Source organism: Drosophila guanche, unplaced genomic scaffold, assembly GCF_900245975.1.
Source record: "Drosophila guanche unplaced genomic scaffold, DGUA_6, whole genome shotgun sequence".
Classification (NCBI taxonomy): Eukaryota; Metazoa; Arthropoda; class Insecta; order Diptera; family Drosophilidae; genus Drosophila; species Drosophila guanche.
This window is the reverse complement of record NW_022995754.1, coordinates 538,187-561,381: the sequence shown is the minus strand read 5'-3', so window position 1 is coordinate 561,381 and position 23,195 is coordinate 538,187. Positions and strand designations below refer to the sequence as shown.

Genomic DNA, 23,195 nt, shown 5'->3' with positions numbered 1-23,195 from the left:
AGGCAGAGAGGTGCCACACGGAGGACTGGAATTTGTATTTGTAGGTCATTAGGGGAGCAGCACAAGAGCAACAGCAAAAACCATTTAAGAACCAGGCGAAGGAACGAGCGAGCGACGAGCGACGAGGCAGCTCCAGAGAGGCAGAAAGGTAGAGAGATCCATGCCATGCCATGGGGCATGTCGGGGAATATGTTTAATTTATTATTAATGGACTCTCTGCGACCTGCCCCACCTGCACACACACACACACACACACACGCACACACACAAATTGGACGAGGTGTCCTTGAGGCTCTGAACTGATTTTTTTATGAATTATTCGGTGTTTGGCGGAACCATGGAAATTCCGGGAAGAACATTTTGAATTCCTTTGGCATAAATACGACAGAAAAAGGCACTTTACTTCCATGAGGGAATACATAACTGATGGGATGCGAAATACCCTTTATCCTCCACTCATCCGTGGATCTATTTCTAGTTAAAGTAGGAACTGCCCTTGATCTGAGTGCGGGAGATGGTCAAACAATCAAAATACAAAACTGAAATGATGATCTCTGGTAGCCTAGTTTCTCAGTATTTTCATGTAGATGCGAACGGAAGCACGCGGAGTATTTTCGGTGCTCCAATCGGTGTAGATGGCATAGTCCCCGTTGGGAATGGGCATTAGACGACTGAACTCCGTCTCCAGTTCTCCGGTATAGAGTTTGTCCACAATGACGTCGTGCTATTGCGGAATGAACAATTGCAATGCGTGTCCGAACAAAGGATGAGCAAAGCTCTACTCACATTATAGGGACAGGTGTGATTGAGGTTCGAGCTGTTCATGAACGAGCGAAAGAACATGAAGGCAATGGGATGCCTTCGCATGTCCTTCAGGAACTTGCACGCATCGTAGGAGAGGTCGATGAAGAAGGGCTTGTATCCGTGGTCGAGCTTCATGAACTTCACTTTTACCCAGGCCGACCGTATGGGCAACCGCTGCAACTTTGTGCTTATATCCACGTACTTGTGCGATCGATTCACTGCCTTGATCTGGCACGTGGGAAACTCCACGTACTTCGCGTCGAATGTGGTGCATTTCAGGTTCGTGAATGTCACGTGGCTGAGGCATATCTAGGAAGAAGAGAAGAGAAGAGTTTTACCTATTTATATCCACTTCCACCATGGATTCGGGGGATTCGGGGGATTCGATTACCGTGTGCAGAGCTATCCATAGAACGAACACCAGCAACCTCCACATTTTAGACGGAACTGCGCTCCGGATCATCGATCAACTCCACTAATAATACCTTTTACAGCCAATACACTCATTAAATCGTCCAGCAATCCGCATCCGAGTCAAATGGGGCTGCTATTAAAGGGGTTTAATTGCTTGACGACTCTATTTTATTGGAAATTGCTGCTCACAGACTCCATCTACTCCTGACTGCCTTTTGGCTTCGGCCGATTGAATGGAGTTTGATAAACTGCATGCAAAAAGTAGTCTTAAAGAATCAGAAACTATTTGCATCCCCGATTGACGGGGAAAAGGTGAGAAAACTCTTTGGGAAATCCATTTGTACAGTTTCCATCAGTCTCTACTATGAGATTTGCCCTTTAAATATCTAAAATCAAACCACATTTTCGGTGCTTAAGCGCTTTAATGAGGCTTGCTGGCCGCAGAAAAGGGGACTATTATATGATTGGGGTTATATATGGACTGCGCTGATTGATCAATTTTCCTTTGAGCCTGTTAATCGGAAGTATATATTGACGTAAGAGCGTTGTATTTTGTTCATAAACCATTCCGTAAAGAAGGCATAATCGCCATTCATCAACGAGGGGAAATTGCTGAAATTGTTCTCCAGGTTTCCGGTATACAATTTGTCGACAATCAGATCGTGCTTGAGAATGGTCTTTAGCTTTAGGATCTCTCCGTAGAGTAGTGGTCAAAGAATACTCACATCAAAGGGACATGTGTGGTTGAGGTTGGAGTTTTTCCTAAATGTATTGTAGAAGGAGGTCACGAAGGGATTCTTGGGGTTCTTCAAGAACTTGCAGGCATCGTAGCTGAGCTCAATGAAGAACGGCTTGTAGCCGTGATTGTAGCGCATTAGCTTTAGGTTCACCTGCAAAGGATCTCGCCAGCTGTAGATCTAACACTTCCAGACCTTCCTCCTCCACTTACTGAGATATTGTCCGCTGGACCTTTGAAGAGTCTTGCAGTGAGATCGATGTACTTGTGGGTGCGATTCACCGCCTTGATGTGGCACTTGATGTCTCCAAAGCTTTTATCTACCATCACGCACTTGAGGTTCGTAAAGGTCACGTGAGCGTGGCAAATCTACAACAATATCCAAATATATCCAAAGCGGTTTTCCACTGCACTTTCTTCAAAGGTTTACCATGAGAGAACCCAATAGAATCCATTTGTAGAGGAGAGTCTCCATGGCGATCTGCTGCAGTGGAACCTCTGACTCGTTGTGGCTGGAGCGTATCCAACGATTCGTATTTAATGATCCCAGCCATTAACAACAACTCGCCAAAGCAGAGAGATCGTATCGCACTCGTTACCCAATTCAATGCTCCACTAATGCCTGTGATTGAATTGATAACACGTGCATAAACGTGCAGATTTTGTATTTAGCTGTCGGTTAGCCTAAAGTACACCTTGACAGTGGCTCGATGAACGCTGGAGGTGTACCAGCTGAGGCAGAGACTGTAGTCCCCGTGGGGCAGTGGCAGATGGCGCAGAAATCGTGCCTCCAGATTGCCAGTCCACAACTTGGAAACTTCCACATCATGCTAGACAATACAGAGTCGATAGAGTACAGAGATATCTCGTGGGTCTGCTGCCTGCCACTCACATGGTAGGGACACGTGTGATTGATGTTCGTGTACGGCTTGACCGTCTGGAAGAGCTCTCGCAGGATCAGCTGCCTAGCTCCATTCTCATTCTGCAGATTCCTAAAGAACGCACAAATATCGAAGGTCAGGTTCATGAAGAACGGCCTATAGCCATGATCGTGGCGCATGGGCAGGAGTTTCAACTGCAAAAAGGAACTGCCAGCAGGCACATGAATATCCAGAAGATATATCCGGGAACAGCAACAACTACGCACCGTGACATTATCCACCGGAAACTTGTAGATCTTCGTGTAGATGTCAACGTATTTGTGGTGATCAGACACCTTTCGAACAGCCCGAACTTGCCATCAATCATCTGGCATCGGGCCACCGCGCACTGTGGATGGGTACAGGCTGTTAGATGGATTCTACTGTGTGAGCCTTGACCCTTTTTACCATTACAAAGCAGACTGGAATCGCAGATAACTTCCACATCGTGACGCCAGTCGAACACTGAAGCTAATGCCATCGAAACCCTAGGCCTTTGTGCCACGGAACGCCATTATCCATTCCATTGCGTTCGTTAAGCGATCCATAATGAGGTGCGCTGGGTGGGTGTAAACATTTAATTGTGGAATATTGAAACCAAAATCCATTAGTGTTTCGTGTGTCCAGAACTGCAGCAGCAGAAACAACTGGAAAGCCATCGTAAAATTAATGTTGTTCCAGCGGAAGAGCGGCCAGTGGCCAGCGGCTTCAAGTTGTGGCCAGAAAACGAGTCCAGACGCAAAAAAACCTCCACAATTTTATTGGCCTTCACTTAACGCTCATAAATTTGTCTGCTGCTGCTGCTGCTGCTGCTGCTGCAAGAAGAAATCTGCGAGACGTAAAAAACAGCAAAAGAAATGAAAAGAATATGGTTTATAGGGGCCACGCTTCCGCAGATGGAACGATGGAGCGGCGATGTCTGGCCTGTCTGGTGGAAACGGGTTCGGAAACACACAACACACACACACACACACACACACACACACAGTTCTCTTCCTTTTCTTTACAGTGGAGTTCTGTTTGAGTTTTCCCATTAAAAAGTGTGGCTGGAAAGCTCTGGCTGCGTGCCTCCTGGCTGCCTGCCCCCAAATCCCACCCATTTCTTGTCGCTGGAGTCCTCCTCGGGTCAGTGGCGAACTTCACGCACAAATCTGATTAAAACTTGGTCGCAGTTAATGAACCAAGAAGCAGAAGAGTCGCTCCCCACCAGACAGTGCCTGACAGTGCCCCATCCTGCTGCAGTTGCACACACAGACAGCCAAAGAGTCGAAAGAGTCTAAAAATAGCCAACAGAACCACATGTTGGTCAAGTTTTTTATGTTTTACCCCTTTCCTTTGGGGTATTATGAGATTGGCACTTGGAAGGAACAACAAATATCTGAAGAGATTGGCAACGAGCTTTGGGGATAGAATAGGAAACTTTAGGAATAGATTTCAGCATTTTCCACAAGGGTATTGAAGAATTTCTTCCTTTGCTGCTCTTATTTGAGTGTCTTTTTTTGTTTGGGTTTGCCCAGCAAATGTTACCCACATCTGTCTCTCCTGGCCAATACCAATACCAGTCCCATCCCGAGTGCTCCGAGTGCCGAGTCCACTTTCCAGTGCAACAGCAACCATCTTTTAATAAATGCGAACGTGATCGCGTTTCGTGCGTCACTGAATGCCCAGACAACAGAGAGAGAGATGGAGATATAGCGACAGACAGCGAGAGAGAGAGAGAGAGAGAGAGAGAGACTTTGTCGAGGCACAAGGCGTTGCACCTTTGGCCAAGGTGCATTGATCGGGATTGGGATCGCTGTCTGGGCAAGTTCCCGTTTTGCCGTTCGACCAACCGCTGCCGTTGCTCGTCTCGGCCATTGGCTGCGCTTACTTTTTGTTGTTTTGCTTTCTGTGAAACGAAATTATTATTGTATTATGCACGCGTATGCACATCCAAAAAGTATCTGGAGACAGCGCTCTTTTTTCCCTCCTCTCTTTGTGTATTTCTTGTTGTTTTTTTGTTTGTTAACGAGGCGACGCGTGCGTCGAGTGCCCGAAAGTGCGTTCAATGAACGCTGCAGCCGCTTCGGCAGAGCCACAGAGCCACAGAGCCACACAGCCCCGATGGGGGCAACGATCGAAAGGAATGGACTAACGATAATACAGCGGGAATCGTAATTCCCCCCCTTGGGAGTGGCGGGTAGGGGGTTGGCAGACTGCAGACTGCAATGTCTGCAATGCCGCAGATATTCGCGACATTTAATAATTGAGCTGCTTGCAAGTATCACAAATAAACTGCTTTGATTACTGCTTGATTGAAATGAAAGCAGTTCTATGGCTAAGGGGATACCCTGGGGTCGCTTCAAGCAGTGCAATCGATTCTCAATCGATTTCCCCAACAAAAGTGCTCCACCAAAGTGCAAGTCCAGCAGAAAATTCATTCATAATTCCTCCCCCAACCCCCCTCATCACTCCATTCCCTCTGCTGCCTCGAATCAACACGTGCTCCAATTAAATCTGAAATGTGGCTATCGCGGGTTGCAGTTCATCGGCCACATCCAGACACCCATTCCAAATACCCCACATGCGAATGTACCCCCGATAACGACCCCACGACAGACGGACGGATGGCGGAGGTTCCGATTTCCGATTATCAAAAGGCGCGTTCCCCTCGGAACCATAACCGCAATCGCAATCGCCATCGCAATCGCACTCAAAAGTACTCCTCTACCTCGCTCCCTCCTCCCCCTCTTTTGCTGTCGTCTGTCCAACAAATCAGTAAATGAAATTAACTCGCTTTCGATCGAGCAACCAACCGACCGAAAGAGCGACATATAAACACTGTCTGACGGCATCAATCGGTCGCCTCTGTCGGTCGCTGGCTGGATGATAATAATAAACCAATAAAATTAATACAAATTGCAATTGTTGGCGCGACACACTTCAATTGGTTTGCTCTTTTTTTCTACTGCTCTCCTCTCTCCTCTCCTCATTTTTTATTTGCCTTTTACTACGCACACATTTATTTATGTAATGCAGGTCTCCCAGCCTGTCCCGTTCGTTCCTCTAGAGAGGCTACCACAGCTATATGTACTCTGTCTCCCTGTCTCTCAGTCCTCCTGTCTGTCGTGCGAGTGTGTGCCGTGTGGTGTGTTGTGTGCCCTGTCTGCCTCGTTGTTGCGTGTTTGTTTGTTTGTTCATTTTATTGTTTGCCCTTGTTTTCCCTGCATGGCCATGGCCTCTGCCTGCCACAGCCACTAATGCCTGCAGCAATCGCATTTCTGGATGAACATTACGCATATGCATGGTATGTTCCTCAACTAAACTAGATCCTAGCGGATGGAATAGAATTTTAGAAAATTATCTACAGATCGAAAACAGTTTTCAACAACATTCGGAAAAGTGTACTAAAATAATCTTAATTTTGTCATCAAACGAATCTGAATTACTGCACAATAAATAATGTTGAAAACTTTTAAAGTGGCAGAGAAACTTCCCCGGCAGGAAGGCAGAAAAGAAAAGAAAAGAAGAGGAGCGAAGAGGAAAGCGCTTTGTAAATTGAAATCAAACAGCTTAGCATAAATGCGCATAAACGTCGAAAGCTGTCATCAAACACATTTCTTATTTTGTCATACGCTGGTGTTCATTCTTGGGTATTTGGGGAAATATCAAAATAAATAGCAGGAGCTTAGAATACGCAGACAGACGGGCAGACGGGCAGACGAGGACACGCACTCATGAGGATGTGGGACGGAGGAAGGATACACATTATACGCACATCTAGGATCCCTTTTTCAGTGCGTAGAGCGCAGCACGTGGTATTTACTTAGGAGGCGAGAACACGCATTTTTCTTGCTTTTCTTTTTGTTGCGCTTTGGGGCAGCATAACTTTCAGCGAGTTCTGAGCCCCAGAGCTCACACTTCATCATCATCATCAGCCTCATCATCGTGGGACAGCGGAAAACGAAGGGCACACGTTGCGTATGCTTTATGTTACGTATACGGCAACCACGTGGAGAGACAGTGAGAAAGGTGGAGCGTGGGAGAGCGCTCTTTAGATATGCGTAGACCGCATACGCATCTACATCCCTGCGTGTCCTTGAGAGCCTTTGTACGTGTGTGTGTGTCTCCTCTCGTTCGGCGGCACCTTTTGCTCCATTTTCGCAGTCATCCCAGTGCTTTCCGCATTGTGTGCCCGCCCATCTCCCTCTCTCTCTGCCTAAGCGCATATCCTGCGTCGTCATCCCTCGCTTTATGCGTAGTTAGTTGTCTGCCGCTTTTGTGGCCTAAGCTTTTATTTTATTGTGCCACCCACGCACACAGAGGAAAAGCACTCCATCCATATCCACATCCACTCCCCAACCACCCACACAATAGCGCCCACTCTTAGTCCCTCTCCCCGCTCCCGATATGTCTGGGCCTGCCCCAAATGCCGACGCCGCAACGCACACCCAGACAGAGCAGAGAGAGAGAGAGAGAGACATCGGCAGAAGTTTCCCCATGCAACGTAATTTTGTGGAAATTCCATGGAAAATAAGGTAGATTTCAGTCACGCTACCAGACTCAAGGATTATTAGGGGATATTCGAGTACAGTCAGACATTTAGGGCCACAAATTGAAGAAGGAAAACATAATTAAAAATTACACTTGAAGGCGAATAAAGTAAAATTGGATGTGCCGAAAATGCCTGAAAATAGTAGAAAAACTTGGCCATCGTTCTGATGAATGCTTTTCAAATATGTGTCCCAGATAGATATTTTTGGGTAAATGGATTCTAGCAGCAGGGAAAACGATTGGCGATAGATTGGCGTAGGGTATTCCTAAAGGTCGCCTTGGCTGAGAGCTGTGTTTTGGAGCGGGCGGAGTGGCGACTGCCAGCTGGCTGTGGCTGAAATGTTTGCCGGGATATTTAGTCTGCGGATCTTGAAGGTTAAATATATGTGCATGTACGAACGAGAGGGAGCAGCACACCTTCTGTATATCCCATGGGCATTATGCAGTCGCCTGTTGTTACCATAACCCCCCGCACCTGTGTGGGGCTGGGCTGTCTGTCTCTCTGTCTGTCTGCCAGTTTGTCTGGCACTTTTCTGACTTGTTTGCCAAATGGCGTACAAGATATTTATGCATATTAAAACAATTTGCTTATTATGCCTGAATAATTGAGTGAGTAGCAGCTACAGCTACAGCTACAGCTACGGAATGTGTTGTGGTGAGAGTAACCTTCAAGTCGGAGTTTGCTCCGGAAACAACGAGTATGAATATGTTAGTAGCGGCGTTTCGGGTTTGGCTCGTCAAACGGTTCGGCTACGTAATATCTGCCAGGCACTACCTTTGACTACGTCAGCACCAGCTACCGCGTCAACGTCTATTGGGTCCACGTAGATGTCTGGGAATCTGGGGATCTACGTCTGAAAGTGGACTGCTACGGCCACTGAGGCCTGCGGACTGCTGACGGCTGTCTGTGGCTGTGTGGCGACATCGAAGCACAAACTTCAACAAAGCGTTAATTAATACTCGCAAATGTTTGCGCTTCGTCTGGCAATAAAAAAGTTAAGCGAGACAACGGGCCAGGGCAAACACAGGTCCGCCAGTCAGTCATTCTGCCTGCAACTCCCTTCGCCGTGCCGTGCCACCCAGAGGCTGTCGCTAAATAATAAAAGTACATACAACAAAAAAAAGATAGGGAACAAAGTCTCTCGTCATAAGTCAAATAAAAAGCGCAGCGGCGGCGGCAACTGTGTCGGAAGTGCCAGAAGAGCGGAGCCAGCGCTGTCGAGTCATCCGATGAATAGGCGCGCACTCAATTTTCCGCTGCTCGCAAAATTATTCTGGCCCACAAAACGTAGACAGGTGAGAGGGCGCTGCTGGGGTGCAGGGCTGCCAGGGTGCAGCAGGTGGGCAAAGGGTGAAATTAGAAGCGGTTGGCTGGGTGGGCTACAGCAACAGTTACATCCACAGATAGACAGAGAGAGTAGAAAGCTTCTCCCGAGGAGTGGGGCGCTGAGGCAAGGGGAAACTGGATACATATCGGGGATATCAGGTATAATTCTTTAATTGTGTTTCTAATTTGTGTACACAAATCAAACTTACCGCAAATGGTTTTCCAGGCAGTTTCGGGAACAAATCTGTAAGTAAACGAAAATGAAATTCAATAAGATTTTGAGTATGTAAAAGTAAAAGTACATAGAAGGATATCCGAAAGATATCAATGTTTGAATGTGAAACAATCTTGGCCGTTTAGGTTTGCAGGAAGGCCTGTCACCTCTGTATGTACAGGGTGGCTCTTCTACAGGGTACTTCCTCCATCCAGTCAAGTACAGTCACAGACACTGTTCCTCCTCCGGCATGATCCGTGGCAGCCGCCTGCCACTCCGCAGACGGAAACTTTTATTTGACGGCATCAATCAGTCTCCGCACTGTCTGCTCCCCACCCCGTCCGCTGCAGACCGTCTGGTCCCTTTTGTTGCCCCAAATGTGATCCAAAGTGCATGGACGTGGCATGGGGCAGCAACAGACAGAGACGCCGACGCCGACACAGCCACAGCCACAGTCGCAGTCATTTTTAATGTCTCGACCCCAAAAGGGAGACTACCCATGGCAGGAGGAGGCACACACAGAGGGGGGCCTGGCTTTGAGGTAACTGCAGAGGGGGTTAGGGCAGGGCTGGGCAGGTCCGTTCACTGCAGACGACGCCGGCAATCATCAATTTCTCAGTGTCGCATTAGTTTTCATTAATTTGAACGGCGGCATCGGCGAAACCCCAGCAGATGGACCCGTCACTAGCCCCTGCCCTTTCCCCATCCTCTTCCATGGGTGTCTCTCTCTCTCTCTCTGCATCTCCCACCATCTCCCGTTCTTAAGCCAGACAACAATTGCAGCAGCATGAGAGCAGCAGAAGCAGTATTATTGATGCATTTGGCGAGCAGCAGCGACAGCGCGACGACGCTGACGTTGACAGCAGAGAGAAGAGAAAATGAAGTTGACGACCAGACCTGGACACAGGTCGGTGGTGGGCGCAAAACTGAGGCGGGGGGATGGGTCGAAGCAGATGGAGAGGTCTACCAATGCAGCTGCAGCGGCGGCTGTCAGAGAGCAGACAAACTCATAAATAAAGCCGCGTAATGCAGGAGACTGCGAGTGAAGAGGGGGGGAAAACAACAGAAACAAACGAAAAGGAATCGAAAAAGGGGAGTGGAAAGAGGAGGAAGATGAAGGGGAATGGCGATTGCCAGCTAACAAGTGATTGCCCCCTCCTAAAAATTCACAAATTCCACTCTCAATTTATAGGAATTATTTCTGCCCCCCAAAGGCTCCTTTTTTTGCATGTATCATTTTCTTTTATAATCTTTGTGCTTATGTTGTAATATGGATGCAATAATCGTTAAACTCTTCTCTTTTCTCGCACATGGCCACAAATTCAACTTTGACATTTTCATTTTCCTGGAACATCAATCCTCCCGTAAGCAAACGACAAACAAAAAGTGTTTGTAATTCATTTTAACTTGGCCCAAGGGCCAGCCCCGTGCCAGGCCCCCTCTCCCGTCTTCGCCGCAGAGTATTTCTCAATCAGAACCCTTTAGGATGCTCCCACCTCCCGCTGTCGGCCCCTCTCCCATCCCTTGGACTGTCTGTCTTTCGGTCTGTGTGGCGACCCGGCCAGACTTTCAAGGCGAAGCGTTAAAAGGGGTGCAAAAGTCACTTCTCCCTTTGGTTTCTCCTTTTGCTTCTCGCCCACAAATATTATTGAATTCAATTCCGAAAAGCTCTGCCCTCTGCCGCAGCTTCTGCTGCCGCTGCTGCTGCTGCTGCTTTAAAGAAGAAGAAAAACAAAAGCAAAATAAAAACGAAAACGAAAAGCGAAAAAGTATATTTCGTAAATTTCATTTTACCAAAAGAGTGTGAGGGGAGAGGGGGAAAAAGAGTATGAAAATCGTCGCCGGCCTGTCAACTCCCATCAGAGAGTGAGAGACAGAGAAGGGGAGTGCATAATGCAGGGGGAAAGAGTGAAGTAGAGTATGGCCCGACTGGACGACTCGTTCGTTTTTCAAGGTTAAGCAGACACATACATATAAACATTCACATACACCCATGCAACAGCGCCGCCAAGTGGCAGACTTCGAGCCAGACAGAGTCCAAGGGGCGCGCGCAGCAGTTCGGCAAAGGGCGACACCAACAGAGCGAGAGAGTGCGCGAGCGAGAGAGAAAGAGAGCGGGGTAGAGTGGGGAGAGCAGTGCGAATGCCGAGTGGGAGTGCATTTCAGCTTACGCTTCACTTCATTTTCGGGCTATAAATGTGAGACTTTATGTGTCTCTGTCTATGTTTCTATGTCGTTCTCCCTTCCACCCCTCCTGTGTCTAGGTCTGTGTCTGTGTGTGCATTGGCTCGAGGGTGCAATATTTTGGACTGACTGTGGATGTAGTAGGAATGAGGGAGAATGAAAGTTTCGCAACGCCTTCTTGGGGACTTTGTTTGTCAGTCTCCTTTCTTTTTTTGTGTGTTTTGGTTGGATTTTGAGTGGCCTGCGGCATTTTCGATTGTCATCGCCACCGTCTAAATGTATTTATGTGTGTGTGTGTTTGTCCGCTAGAGTGCGCTAGTGAGACTTGCATGCATCGGGATAATGGGTGCACAAGAGGTGTGACTTTTGCGAGAACAGAAGGAACCGAAATGGAGGGATAAGTAAACTCTGCACGAATCGTATTGAAACTGTGGAATTTAGCAGTTTTCGGTGCAGCTTGAATAGATATGAACTGCTCTAGCAGAATAGAACAATTGTCAAAGAACTCATATAAAATATATTCTCCCAGAAGTACATAGATAATTTCCTTCCTGCTTCTAATTTCCAAAACCTGTGCAAAAGTTGCATTCATTTACGATTCATCCCACTGTGCGCATGGTGGAGGAGGCCTCTGCTCAAGTGCCACCCAACAACAAGCAGCAAACAACAGCAAACAACAGCAACAACAATGCAAAATCGACAATAATAGACGCCGCCGTCGCCGGTGCAGACATCCCAGTCAGACGTTCCCCTTCCCCCCTCGCAGCCTCCTTCTCCCTCCTTCTCGCTCCTTCCTTTCCTTCGACGACATTCAAAGTCATAAAACTTTATTTTCCGTTGCCTGCACAAAGGCGCAACGCAGGCAGGTGGGAGCGAGATAGAGCTAGATGCACATCAAGCGACGACACTCCCGCCCTCCCTCAGTCATTCTCTTACTTGCTCTTCGTGTGGCTGTGTGTTTGTGTGTGGGCGGTAAAACATTTCATGCGTTTTGTAGCCTCTCAATTCTGCTTGCAGTTCGACAGCAGCCGCCGCCGTAGCCGCCACAGCCACCAGACACATTTTTGGATGAGGGAAAGAGAGAACGCAGAAGGGGGTACAACTGTCTGGCTTCTCCCATCTCTGCCAGCTCCCTCGCTCCCCCTCCGGCTGTATGTTCTGTGTTTTACTTTCCTTTTGTGTTTGAAATACCCTTTGGTATTCGAGGCTCTCACGAATTCAATCAGAAATGTACAAAATATGTGAAATGGAGGAGGATCCATGGATAGAGAATCAAATGCTTCGGCCATCGAGGAGCTTTTACTCCTTGTACATTTCTGTTGTCGCTGTTTTGTATTATTGCGTATAATCAGCAGCTCTGATTCGAGTCTCAGTCAATCAGCGAAACGGCTTGAAATGTGCTCTCAGACGACAGACAGACAGTCAGGCAGAGTCTCCTGGCTCCCACTCCCCTGCTAACACACCACAGGATAATTAGCTGCCTATTAAACACATGGCAACCCTCGCATCATATCTGTGGGGCAACACTTAAAACTCAATTCATTTCAAGTTCGTCAATGATTCACATGTGCAATGCACCTCCCCTCTCTGCCACCATGATTCCTCACCCACTCGGGAAGCAACCCCACGTCGCATCGCATCGCATCACTGAAAGGGTAGTTAATATCATGATTAATTTGCTGCCGCCACACGGTACGGCACGACCTTCAACCTATCCCTTTTGGAAATTCTACATGCCACAGAACGAACATACAGAAACGGAAAAAATGCCAGCCAGACACATTTTCCAAATCAAATTTTTCAAAAAATCAAAAAAAACAGGAAAAAGGTATGAAGTGGATTCCACCTTCAGGCCCAGACGGTTGGTTATCCACCCCCACAACACTTGCCCCAATGGCTGGACCAAACATTTATCCCGGTCCCAGCCACAGCCTCAGTCACAGTCACACACCCCCTCTGTCTGTCTTTCTGTCTGGCACTTGGCATTGAAATGTGTCTCCCCCTTTCCACATTTTTCTGCACTTTTTGGGGGACAGGCACTTGCATCAAATAGAATCGCATTTGGTTCGGAGTTGCCTACTTTCGAGAGCCGCTGGCAGGGGAACCTCTTCTGCAAGGGATTGTCCCTTCATTCTCTTCGCTCTCGAAGCAACAGGAAGCTGAGCGTAAGAGCTCGTCTCGAGAATGCATGGAAATTTATGTGCATTTATCCAACGAGCAACGTGCAACTTGTGGACCACAAGAACAGAAGGCAATTTGAAAGTTCTACCAGCTACCAGGGCAGGATGTTTTTATTTGCTTCATTCGGATAGCTGCACCTCTCAATGTCTTCCATATCCTGTTGCCGGGTGCTATAAATCTTTCACACACACTCCCGTCCCGACTTTTATCAAGCGACGGGACGACCGACGGGCAATCGCGCAAGAAGCTAATTATAAACAAGCTGCCCCAGACAGGGGCATCACCAGTAGCAGCACAACAAAACGGCAGCCCAATCATCATCATCTACTGCTACATCCACAGCATCAGCTTCATCGTCGGCTACTGGGCATGCGCAACGTCGCGACGTTCCCTCAAGGACAGCCTCCAGGGCAGAAAGAAACAAAAACAGGTTGGCCTGCCACTGCCACAGACGTTGTACTCTTTCGTTTTTGTGGCATTTAATTCATAACTCTTAATCGGCGACCAATTAGAATAACAACTACCTTTGCCTTCTCTGGAAATTTATTAAGCATAATGGAATGTGTCTCTCGCAAGAGTGGGCAAGAGAGCACCAGGAGAGGAGGCGAAATCACGAAGAGAACGTCGTTTATCAATTGATTGCAGGCGAGAATGCAATTACACACGATCCACTCCCTCTATCCCTCCTTGCCTGTCTGTGGCCCTTTGACTCTCAATTCCATCTTCTCTTTTCTCTCTTGTTCGGGGACTGCCTGCGAAAGGTATATTAAATGGAGTAAATGGGGTAGAGACAGGGAAAGAAATGTTTCCCTAGAGATCAAGATTAGCCCCACCCACCTTCTACTTAACACAACTTGGGATCTGAGTCCGAGTCCGAGTCTGGGTCTCTTCTGTTATTGTTTTTGCCCTTTTTGTCGCTGCTGTCGCTGCACAGCAACAAAAATAGGCGTCTGACGTCAAAATGCAAGCAAGCGCAGACAGTGGGCAAGAGGGGGAGACTGACGGGAGGTCGGACGATGGACGACTAAAAACCAAAGTTGGAGTCGCCTTTGCAATTTTGTGGCGCGTTCAATACCAACAACAGCACCAACAACACAGCAACCAACTTCAAACATAAAAACCAACAAAAAGTAAAAGCCCAAAAATATATACTTTACTGAAGGAGAAGACGCACCGAGGAATGCCCTAACATGAGTACTCGGAGGGCATTTATTATTGATTTTTATATTCGCAATGGGATTATTATCTGCCGATGCAGATTTCTTGCGGAATAGTTATAGCACCCATTCTGGCCAAGCCATCAAACTACTCCTATGTGGTTAACTGCCTTTCTGAACAAACCCCTTTTCAAAGTCATGGATACCCTACCCTTGGTTAGGGTAACGCAGCAGACAACAAGGAAAATGCAGACAGAAACAACAAAATCGGCAAACGACGACCACGACGAAGCCGATGCTGTCGTCATCGCAGCACAAACAACCACCGACAGCAGCAGCAGCAGCAGAAACAGCAGACTTGATGGTTGTTGCTGTTGTTGTCGACTGCCGACGCAGCCAACAGCAGCAGCAGCCGATGAGGAATACTTTTCAAGGTCACGCATAGAATTTCGGTATTTTGTTTCATGCGTCTGCTGCAGACATTCACACACACACACAATGAAGCAGTGAGTGAGAGAGAGGAAGAGAGACACAGCCGACTGCGACTATCCCTTTTGGGCTTTAACAGAGAGAGAGAGAGCGCTTTTAAGTACACAAAGTACCCTGCAACACGTAGACGGAGCATGGGGAGTGTTAGACTTGGGTGAAGTGTAGGCGAAATGCGGTAATAAACGGAGGGGGTTCTGATAAATTCTTAATAAAATAAAGAAAATATTTTTAACCCAGAAAATTGTTCTATCATCTTAAAGAGGTAACAGGGGATCGAGTAGACTTGCTTCCACATCTTCGTGCCATGCATTTTGGCTGGTTCTCTTTGCTTGTGTGTTGCATCGATGAAGGACGTCGAGAAGAGAGCCGGGTGTGTGTGTGTGGGTGTGTCTGTGAGCATTTGAATCACTTTGAAGCGTCTCTGGTGTACGTTCCTCCTCTGTCTGTGGCTGTGTCTGTGTCTGCGTCTGACATTGAGCCACTTTGCGAACGTCGCCTGTCGTCCTGTCGCCCCTGTCTGGAGGAGACGCTGTAATCATGTCCATTGGCCAGGGGTGTGCGGCAGCTTCGGTGGATTCCAGCCAAAAAAGATTGCCTTAATAGCGCATTTCGCTGATTCTCTTCTCGTTTTTTCTCTCTCTTCTCTTCTCTTCCCGTCTCTTCGTTTTTTTTTGGCACTTGTTGTCTGTGTAGTTGTCCTTGAAAGTCGCTCATGTTGCGACTGTCCTGTCTTTCAATCGCCCTTCCCTTCTGCACTGTCTGTGTCTTTCCTTCCAGCTTATGCTAGGGATTCAAGTTGACTTTAAGGACTTCTTCTTCGTAGGGGCCCCCGGGCCCCCGGCCCATGGTTCTTTATTTCTTTTAATGAGACACTTGTGTATCCTTCGTTCTTTGCACAAGGTACAATACAAGTGTCCTTTTCTTAAGCTTTGTTCGACTTTTTCTCAGGATATTCTGTGTCCTCTTCTCAACATCTTCTCAACTTATCTTCTGTGGCTCTTTCCCCCCTGTGGTATTTGTATACATACCCTTCAAAGAGGCTAGTACTATGGATCATCCGACTGGCTACAGATCGGAGGCTCCCAGCATCATATTGCTGTTAGAGGAACAATCTCTTAGTTTGTATTTCCAAAGTCCAAGTCTCGAAAGATCCGACAATTGGGGGTTTGATACCAATCAGATGAGAATTTCTTACAGCTTCCCGGGAAACAATCGATGCGTGAGGGTATGAAAAGCTTCGGCTCCTCAGCATAGAATTGGTTTTTTTGTTGGTTTGGCATTTAATAGGATAATAAGCAAATAGGCTTATGTAAGGCAGGGCGAAAAAGTGGAGGGATGGACGACGTTGACAGTGACTCCACTCCTCGTGGGAATGCAGGGTGGCAGGGGGACAGGGAGACGAGCAGAAGAAGCCCCAACCAGTCAACAGTTCCTCAGGGACGGTGCGGGGTGTGTAACAGGCTACAGGGTATGGTACGGTATGGTATGGCAGGGTAGGTGGAAGGGGAGTGTGGCCTGCCCTCTGGTCTGTGGCCTCGTCGCCTGCACTTATCGTAATTTTATGCACAGACCAGAGATCGCAGTCGTCTGTGCTTCCCATCTACCATCCTCCACCACTCCCCTTCCCCAAGCGCTCACCTCTCGGGCGACCCCTCGACGGGCAGCCAATTGCTTCGAATGCATTTTTTTGTTCCTGCTTTACACTCCCCCTGCCCCTTGCCACTGTCTCTGTCTCTGTCTCTGTCTCTCTTTTAGACTCTGAGATTGTCTCGTCAAAAATTGATAGGCTGCTTGCAGATGGGCCCCGAATGCGGATCGCACAGTGGGCGCAAAGTCATGGATTCCCGAGTGATATTCCTCACAAAATGTAACTTTATAGGCAGCCCATACTTATTTTTGGGTAATTTCTTTCTTGCCGAAAGTTTCCCACGTTCCCAGCTCCAATTTCGAGTCTCTTGTGCTCCACTGTGCATCATTTGAAACCTGAAAAAAAGCGCGCTCAAAAAACAAGCTGCAACTCAGTGCCCTTTCCCATTCCCATTCCCATTCCCAGTCCCAATCTCCATGCCTCCATCCATGGCCCATCCCCCAATGCTCTCCATGTCCAGCTGCAGTCCGAGACAGCGACAGACGACAGACGACGACTGACTGTAATTATGGCCATGTCAAATATGGGCAGAGACAGAGGCTGAGTGGAGTGCAACATCAGGAGCGGAGATGCAAGTGGATTTCGACTAAAAGTTGCGTCTTGAAGGATGCTCCTTGAGGGAGCAGCAGCGGCAGTCTCAAGTTGATTGATGTGGTCTGGGGGTCTGGCCAGAGAGTCTGGCTCTGATCTCTGGGTCTCCGTCTGGGTCCTCCATATGGAGCACATGTTGGACATTCCCTTGATTAAATCACTTTTCAGCCACTGACAGTTAATCAAGAGGCGCGTAGGGTACAGCAGAGTAGAAGAAGAGCAATCCAAAAGCATTTTCAAGGTACACCTTGGGGTGTGTGTGTGTGCAGTCGTGACCAGGGTAGATTCGAAGGCAGGTAAGGCCCCTCGACTGTAGACTGGTGCAGCCGAAGAGAGTGCCCCTCCTGCCTTACCTTCTATGCAGTGCACCTCTTTTCGTGACTTGGGGCACACACACATGCATGCATCTCTCTCTGCCTCTCTCTCTCTCTCTCTCTCTCTCTCTCTCTTCGTCACTCCCTTTCTCCCGTATGGTTGTCCGGGGCAACCGTCGCCGCCATGCAACTTCCGCCTGCTCCAATTGTTTGCGCATACAAAGAAGCCTCCTCCGTCGTCGCATCGTCTATATGTACGGTGCATGTACGGAATATGTACTGAATATGTACGGTGTATGTACACTGTATGGATGTACATCGGTGTACGGGTAGTATATATGTATCTATGTATGCAGCATGGATATATAATCCAAACAAACATATTGTTTTGTCTGCTGCTGCCACGGTCTGCACCCCACATCCCACACCACTCCGCTCTCCGCTCTCCGCTCGCCCTGATCCCGTCTGTTGTCGTCACCCCGTTCCTGCCTCTGCTGCTGTAGCTGCTGCTTCTGCTGTCGCCCGATCCCCTCCCTGTCTGTGTGTCGATTGTGTTTGGCTGCAACAAAGCGTCGCCGTTGTCGACGTCGTCGTCGTCGTCTGAAGTGCATCAGAAGTGGAGTGGAAGGGGCAGGAGTTACGAGCAGCAGCAGCAGCAACAGCAGGAGAGAAGCAAATCCCAGCATGCAATTTTTTTTTCGTTGCACTTTGCTGTGTTTTTTTTGTCGATTTCTCGTTTGGTTGCTGTCCCCCTTGGAAGGGAATGCCAGACAGAGTCCAGAGTTGCATGCTGCTGCCCCGAAGGTCCGAAAAGATCGAGGGTTATATCGGGGGAGAGACGAGAGCTTGCAGCAGTGTGACCCCAAAAAGACAGAGATCTTCCATTCGATGGACCCTGTCCATCTGTTGGGCCTCCATCTCTTGTCTGAGACTTTTCTCTATTTCTATTTATTATGATTTTTCATCTCCCCCCTTTTGGTCTTTCATCATCCTGTTCTTCTTCATTAAACTTTGCAACAAAAGCACTTTTGTGTCAGTCAGTCCAGTCATCCGTCGGAGTCGACGAGAGAGACCCACCAGAGTTCCAGCTACCACCAGGAGCTCCATCACCATCACCAGCACCAGCACCAGCTCCAGCTCCGTTTCTGAAGTTGTCTGCGTCTCAGACACCGGCGACAATAACACCAGCAACAGCAGCAACAACGTTGTGGCAGCCTTTTAGTTTAAGTTGTAGTCGTCGTCGTCTGGCCCGGACCCACTGTCGGAGTCAGAGTCGGAATCAGAGTCGAGTCTGGGGTCTGGGGTCTGGGGTCTGGTCTGAGTTTTAGGTATAGGTTTGAGTGAGAGTCTGAGTCTGAGTCTGAGTCTGAGTCTCGTGGCAGTAACGACGCCTGTATGTGGCTTAAGTAGGTTGCTGGCTGGCTGGCTGGATGGCTGGCTAACCACCCTGTTCTGCCCTCAACCACCGACCAGACCAGCAGCAGTCTACTGCCACCCGCAGAAGCCCTTTTGGCCCTTGGTATCAGCCAGTGTGTAGGCCGGGACTGGGCCTGCCCTGCGCGTCTCTTCTCTCACTTGGCGCTCCTCCGCTTTGTTATTCATATTATCCGGCAAATATTTGTCGTTGTCATACGAAAAATGTCTACAAAACGAACCAACGAACCAACGAACGAACGAACGATGCAAAAAAAACAACCAGAAGCAGTGGCAGAAAAAGGGTTGCTTACCCTCAGCCTCAGACTCCTCATCAGAATATAGTCTATAGGTCTCCCGCCTCGCTCCCCTCGAAATCGGTTGTCGGTCCACACTAATGGCCGCAATTGTGGGCTGCTGCCTTGCCTCCACTCCACTCCACTCTACTCCACGACAGCCAGCCGCCTGCCGCCTGCCGCCTGCCGCCAGACGACGCGTCGTCTGGGTCTGGGTCTGGGTCTGGGTCTGACGCCCGACCCAAATTGTCTGCAACAATTGCAGGGGACTTTATTCGTGCACTGATTTCTCAGAGTCGTGCACCCCCTGCCACACACCACACTGCTGATAATATCTTAATAGATTCTCTTGCTTCATTCAGTGTTCGTTCGGGCTTCAGCTTCAGCTTCGGCTTCATTTGAATTTGAATGTGAATCCATAAGGAAAGGATCTACTCTGCCTGTCAGTCATTCCATCAATGTCTTTGCGGCCTCAAAAGGTGTTCCGTGTGCCCCGACTCCTGCTCCTGGTTGACTTCGCTCCGAGAACCTCCATTGCCATTCCCATTCCTGTTCCCATTCTTTTTTCTGTGTGCAATTTGTATAATGAGCATTTGCCGCACATTTCCTTTGACTTTCAACACCTTTTTGTTTGCTTATCTCCATATTTGTCGTGCAGTTGAGGGGCAACCTCTTCCGGCTTGCAGCATCTTTTGGGAGAATAATTGGGAGGGATCCTTGACCACATTAACTATCCCTAAAGCATACAATTATCCAGGGATTTTGGTGTCGATCCGATCGATTATATCATGGCATTGACTAAGTGTAACTTTTCTTTGAGTGCTGGCTCTTACTCACACTCCGATTGGGGCAAAGTGCACTGCATCTGCGGTCTGGCGGTGTCCGTCAAGTGTCGCCTGTGGTGTTGCCATAAGAGGCGTTCGTGCAATGGCCCGTCATAAGCAGGCTTTCGGTAATAGACCTGTCCGAGAGCCATTGCCATCCCATCCCGAAGCATATGTTAGACATTTATGTCTTGCTTTTCGACACCCAGCCAATGGCCCCATCATATCCCATCCCATCTGAAACCGCAGCTAGAAAATCGCTGATGTTGGCCCTCGGCGACTATTATTACTACATTTACGACCCTGACGTCTGCTGCTGCTGCTGCGGCTGTGGCTGCTGCCACTTCTGTTGCTGTTGCTGTTGCTATTTGCCATTTGCTGCTTACCCCTCAAGCAACTCGGTCCATAAAAATGGCATTGTAATGGGGGCTTTGGAGGCGTCAACGTGCCACAGCAGAGTCACTGATTGACACTTTTTATGCTGCTCCAACGGGGCTGCCGGCAAAAGTTCAATGAGTTATGATTCAGTGATGGTCGCCTTTGTACGGCCATTGTCCGTACGGCGTCCTGTCCTGTCCGGTCCATCGTTCAATCCTTCCAATCGTCAGTCAATAGAGAGCTTAATGAGTCCTCTGACCGCCCCGCAGAGAGAGAGAGAGTATGGGGAAATTCATTAGCGTGAAGGATTCTTGTGGGGCATCCACCATTGTCCGTTCTCGCTCCATTGTTGTACCTGTTGCACATCACATGATGATTGATGATTGATGATTGATGGAAGCTACTCTCGTGTTGCAGGGCCCGCAAATGTTGAATGAATGCGAATAAGTATATTTCACAATCCCCAGCATCGGAGGAATAGGAATCAGAATCGATGCCCGACTAGACTCATTGTCTGGCCGAGTCGTGCGATTGTGAGGCGATGCGATGCGATGAGATGCGATCTCTGGGATGTGCCAACGCCTTTTGACTTTGCTTTTCTTTCTACCCTGTAATCGTAGTTTCTCTGGGTATATCCAGGGCTCAAGAGGCTCAAGAGGCTCAAGTATCCCATTCCACGGGCAGCAGTGCCTTAGTCTGCAGTTTTGTTAAGCAGTAGCGAGTCCCCCTCTACTACTACTGCACCTCTTGCAAGCAGTGAGCTGCTTGAATGCGAAGGTATCCCATAGTCGGAACATCGATGCCGCAGCCCCTTCTCTGCTCGATTTGTTTGTGTTTCAGAAGACGAGAAGGGGCTGACTGGCGGTGTCTAAAAATATCAAAGCAACAGCGAACGACAATGCCTTTGAGGCACTCGGTCGGGCATCGGGTACATGTAAAGTAAATGCAAAATCGTCTGCGTTGTCTTTTGTTGTCTCGCCACAGTCTGCTTATCACAGGGACCCAAACGTCCACATAAACATCACCAGAGGCAGCCGCAGCGGCAGCGGCAGCGGGAGAAATCGTGGCCGATGCCAACAGCAACAATGAGTCAAGCAGTCAGCACAGCAGCAGCAGCAGCAGCAGCAGCAACAAAAACAACTTAATGACTAACACTAGAATGTCAATTAATGTATGTGCTCGTACATCAGCCGAGGGTGTAGGGTGTAGGGTGTAGGGTGTATACCCTCTATAATCAGCAATCGAATGACTAGTGCACAGAGCAAAGAAGTGGCGAAGGCAGATGTGAAGGCAGTTGGGAGTGCCTTGGTCAAAGCAGATCCATCTGATATACTGATAATGAAGGGGAATACGAGTAACGAAAGCCAAATTGAGGGTCGGAAACTTTTAAGAGGGAACTCTGCTGGTCTACACTCGATCACCTGAGGCAGTGCAATTATCGAATCAAAGTTGAACCCCGTCCAACTGGTGTGGCAAGCGGGAGGGGCTGTCGCACATATTACGTATACGACACGTGCACTGTTTGAGCAGAGAACAGAACAGAACAGAACAGAACAGATCTCGAGCTGCATGCATATGCAAGCATTTTATTTATTTAATTGCCACACAATTTATTTATAAATGCAGACAGACAGACAGACAGACAGCTTACAGCCTTGGCACGATCACATCGATCGGATCAATCGATCCCCAGCGATTGCCTGTCCCAGCAATGCCCCATCGCCCGACCACCACCAGGTGGCACACAAAAACTCAACCTGCAGACGAGACCTAGAATTCGCAGTACCCCCGAAAAATAACAACCGAAAACAACAACAGCAAAATGCTATACGACCATACGTCAGTACATATTAGATTATCAACATAAACAAAATGTTCCGTCTCGCCGTATGTGTACACATTAATATTTGTTGTATCTTTCTCCTCGTTTTTGCTGTTGTTTTTTTTCGCTACTTTTCGTGAATATTTATTATACAATTTTGTGTTTCATTGTATGCCGAACAGAATAAGCAAATAGACGGAGCAGACGGGGGGCGGAGGGGCTACAGCGACCAAGTGCCAGTTTTGGGTGAATTGCGGTTTCTTTTTCTGTAGCATTGGGTGCTGGGGGGTTTTCGGGGGAGGCTATGGGGCTGGCTCTTGGTAACCGCAGGTAGGTCGCCAGACATTGCCATACGTGTGTAGGGAGTGAGGGAGAACGCGAGACCCTCGTGCCAGACCTCCGACCAGACCCAGACCCAGACCGCTGCCACTGCCGCTGCTGGCGGGGGCCAGACAATGTTAATTAGCACTTCATGATAAGTTGTCTCAATTGTCGGCAAGGCAGTGCACAGCGGCGGCGCAGGCGGAGGCGGAGACGGGGGCGGTGTTGGTGCTGTGGTTAACGGGTGACAGCGAGAGAGTGCTTCGGGGAGTGGGGTACAAAACATTCGATTAACAACAAACTTGTAGACATGCTAATACATTATCGAGTTGCTATTTTAAAACAAAGCACAGAAATACAGCAAGGAAAAAAAGAGAGAGAGAAGAAAACCTCAAAAAAGAATGTCACATGTGATTCATATCATTAAAAATAAAATAAACACAAATAAAGCTGCATAAATAAATTTAATTAACGTGCGGTTGTCGTCGGTACACACACACAGCACACAAGACACTGCTGCCCCCCCCCCCCCCCCCCCCCCCCCCCCCCCTTAAACTCTCCTTCTCCTCTATTCCGTCTGGCCGTTTAATTTCTTGGACTTTGGACGGCGGCTCAGAAAACAGTAAAAA

At 48.4% G+C, this 23,195-nt stretch overlaps 3 protein-coding genes across 6 annotated transcripts in view; 1 reads left to right on the top strand and 2 right to left on the bottom strand.

Annotated features, from left to right (window-relative positions):
* The window catches only part of LOC117588922 (box A-binding factor), a 61,189-nt gene that overhangs the window by 9,903 nt on the left and 28,091 nt on the right, over positions 1 to 23,195 (top strand). The gene's annotated exons all lie outside the window — the stretch shown is intronic.
* LOC117588940 lies at positions 1,636 to 2,461 on the bottom strand. Its single transcript, XM_034280518.1, has 4 exons — positions 2,385 to 2,461; positions 2,168 to 2,323; positions 1,944 to 2,108; positions 1,636 to 1,883 (listed from the first exon to the last, which is right to left on the bottom strand). Exons 1-4 carry the CDS (start codon positions 2,427 to 2,429, stop codon positions 1,713 to 1,715), a joined length of 537 nt encoding a protein of 178 aa, XP_034136409.1. The 5' UTR covers positions 2,430 to 2,461; the 3' UTR covers positions 1,636 to 1,712.
* On the bottom strand, positions 2,613 to 3,285 carry LOC117589025. The gene is made up of 3 exons (XM_034280654.1): positions 3,259 to 3,285; positions 2,847 to 3,170; positions 2,613 to 2,784 (listed from the first exon to the last, which is right to left on the bottom strand). Exons 1-3 carry the CDS (start codon positions 3,283 to 3,285, stop codon positions 2,623 to 2,625), a joined length of 513 nt encoding a protein of 170 aa, XP_034136545.1. The 3' UTR covers positions 2,613 to 2,622.

Coding starts and splice junctions, on each gene's coding strand:
- LOC117589025 (XM_034280654.1), bottom strand. CDS start 3,285: ATGGTAAAAAGGGTCAAGGCTCACACA. Junction 3,171..3,258: donor AAAGGGTCAAGGCTCACACA/GTAGAATCCATC, acceptor GCTGTTCGAAAG/GTGTCTGATCACCACAAATA. Junction 2,785..2,846: donor ATCACACGTGTCCCTACCAT/GTGAGTGGCAGG, acceptor TGTATTGTCTAG/CATGATGTGGAAGTTTCCAA.
- LOC117588940 (XM_034280518.1), bottom strand. CDS start 2,429: ATGGAGACTCTCCTCTACAAATGGATTCTATTGGGTTCTCTCATG. Junction 2,109..2,167: donor GTCCAGCGGACAATATCTCA/GTAAGTGGAGGA, acceptor GATCCTTTGCAG/GTGAACCTAAAGCTAATGCG. Junction 1,884..1,943: donor ACCACACATGTCCCTTTGAT/GTGAGTATTCTT, acceptor ACCATTCTCAAG/CACGATCTGATTGTCGACAA.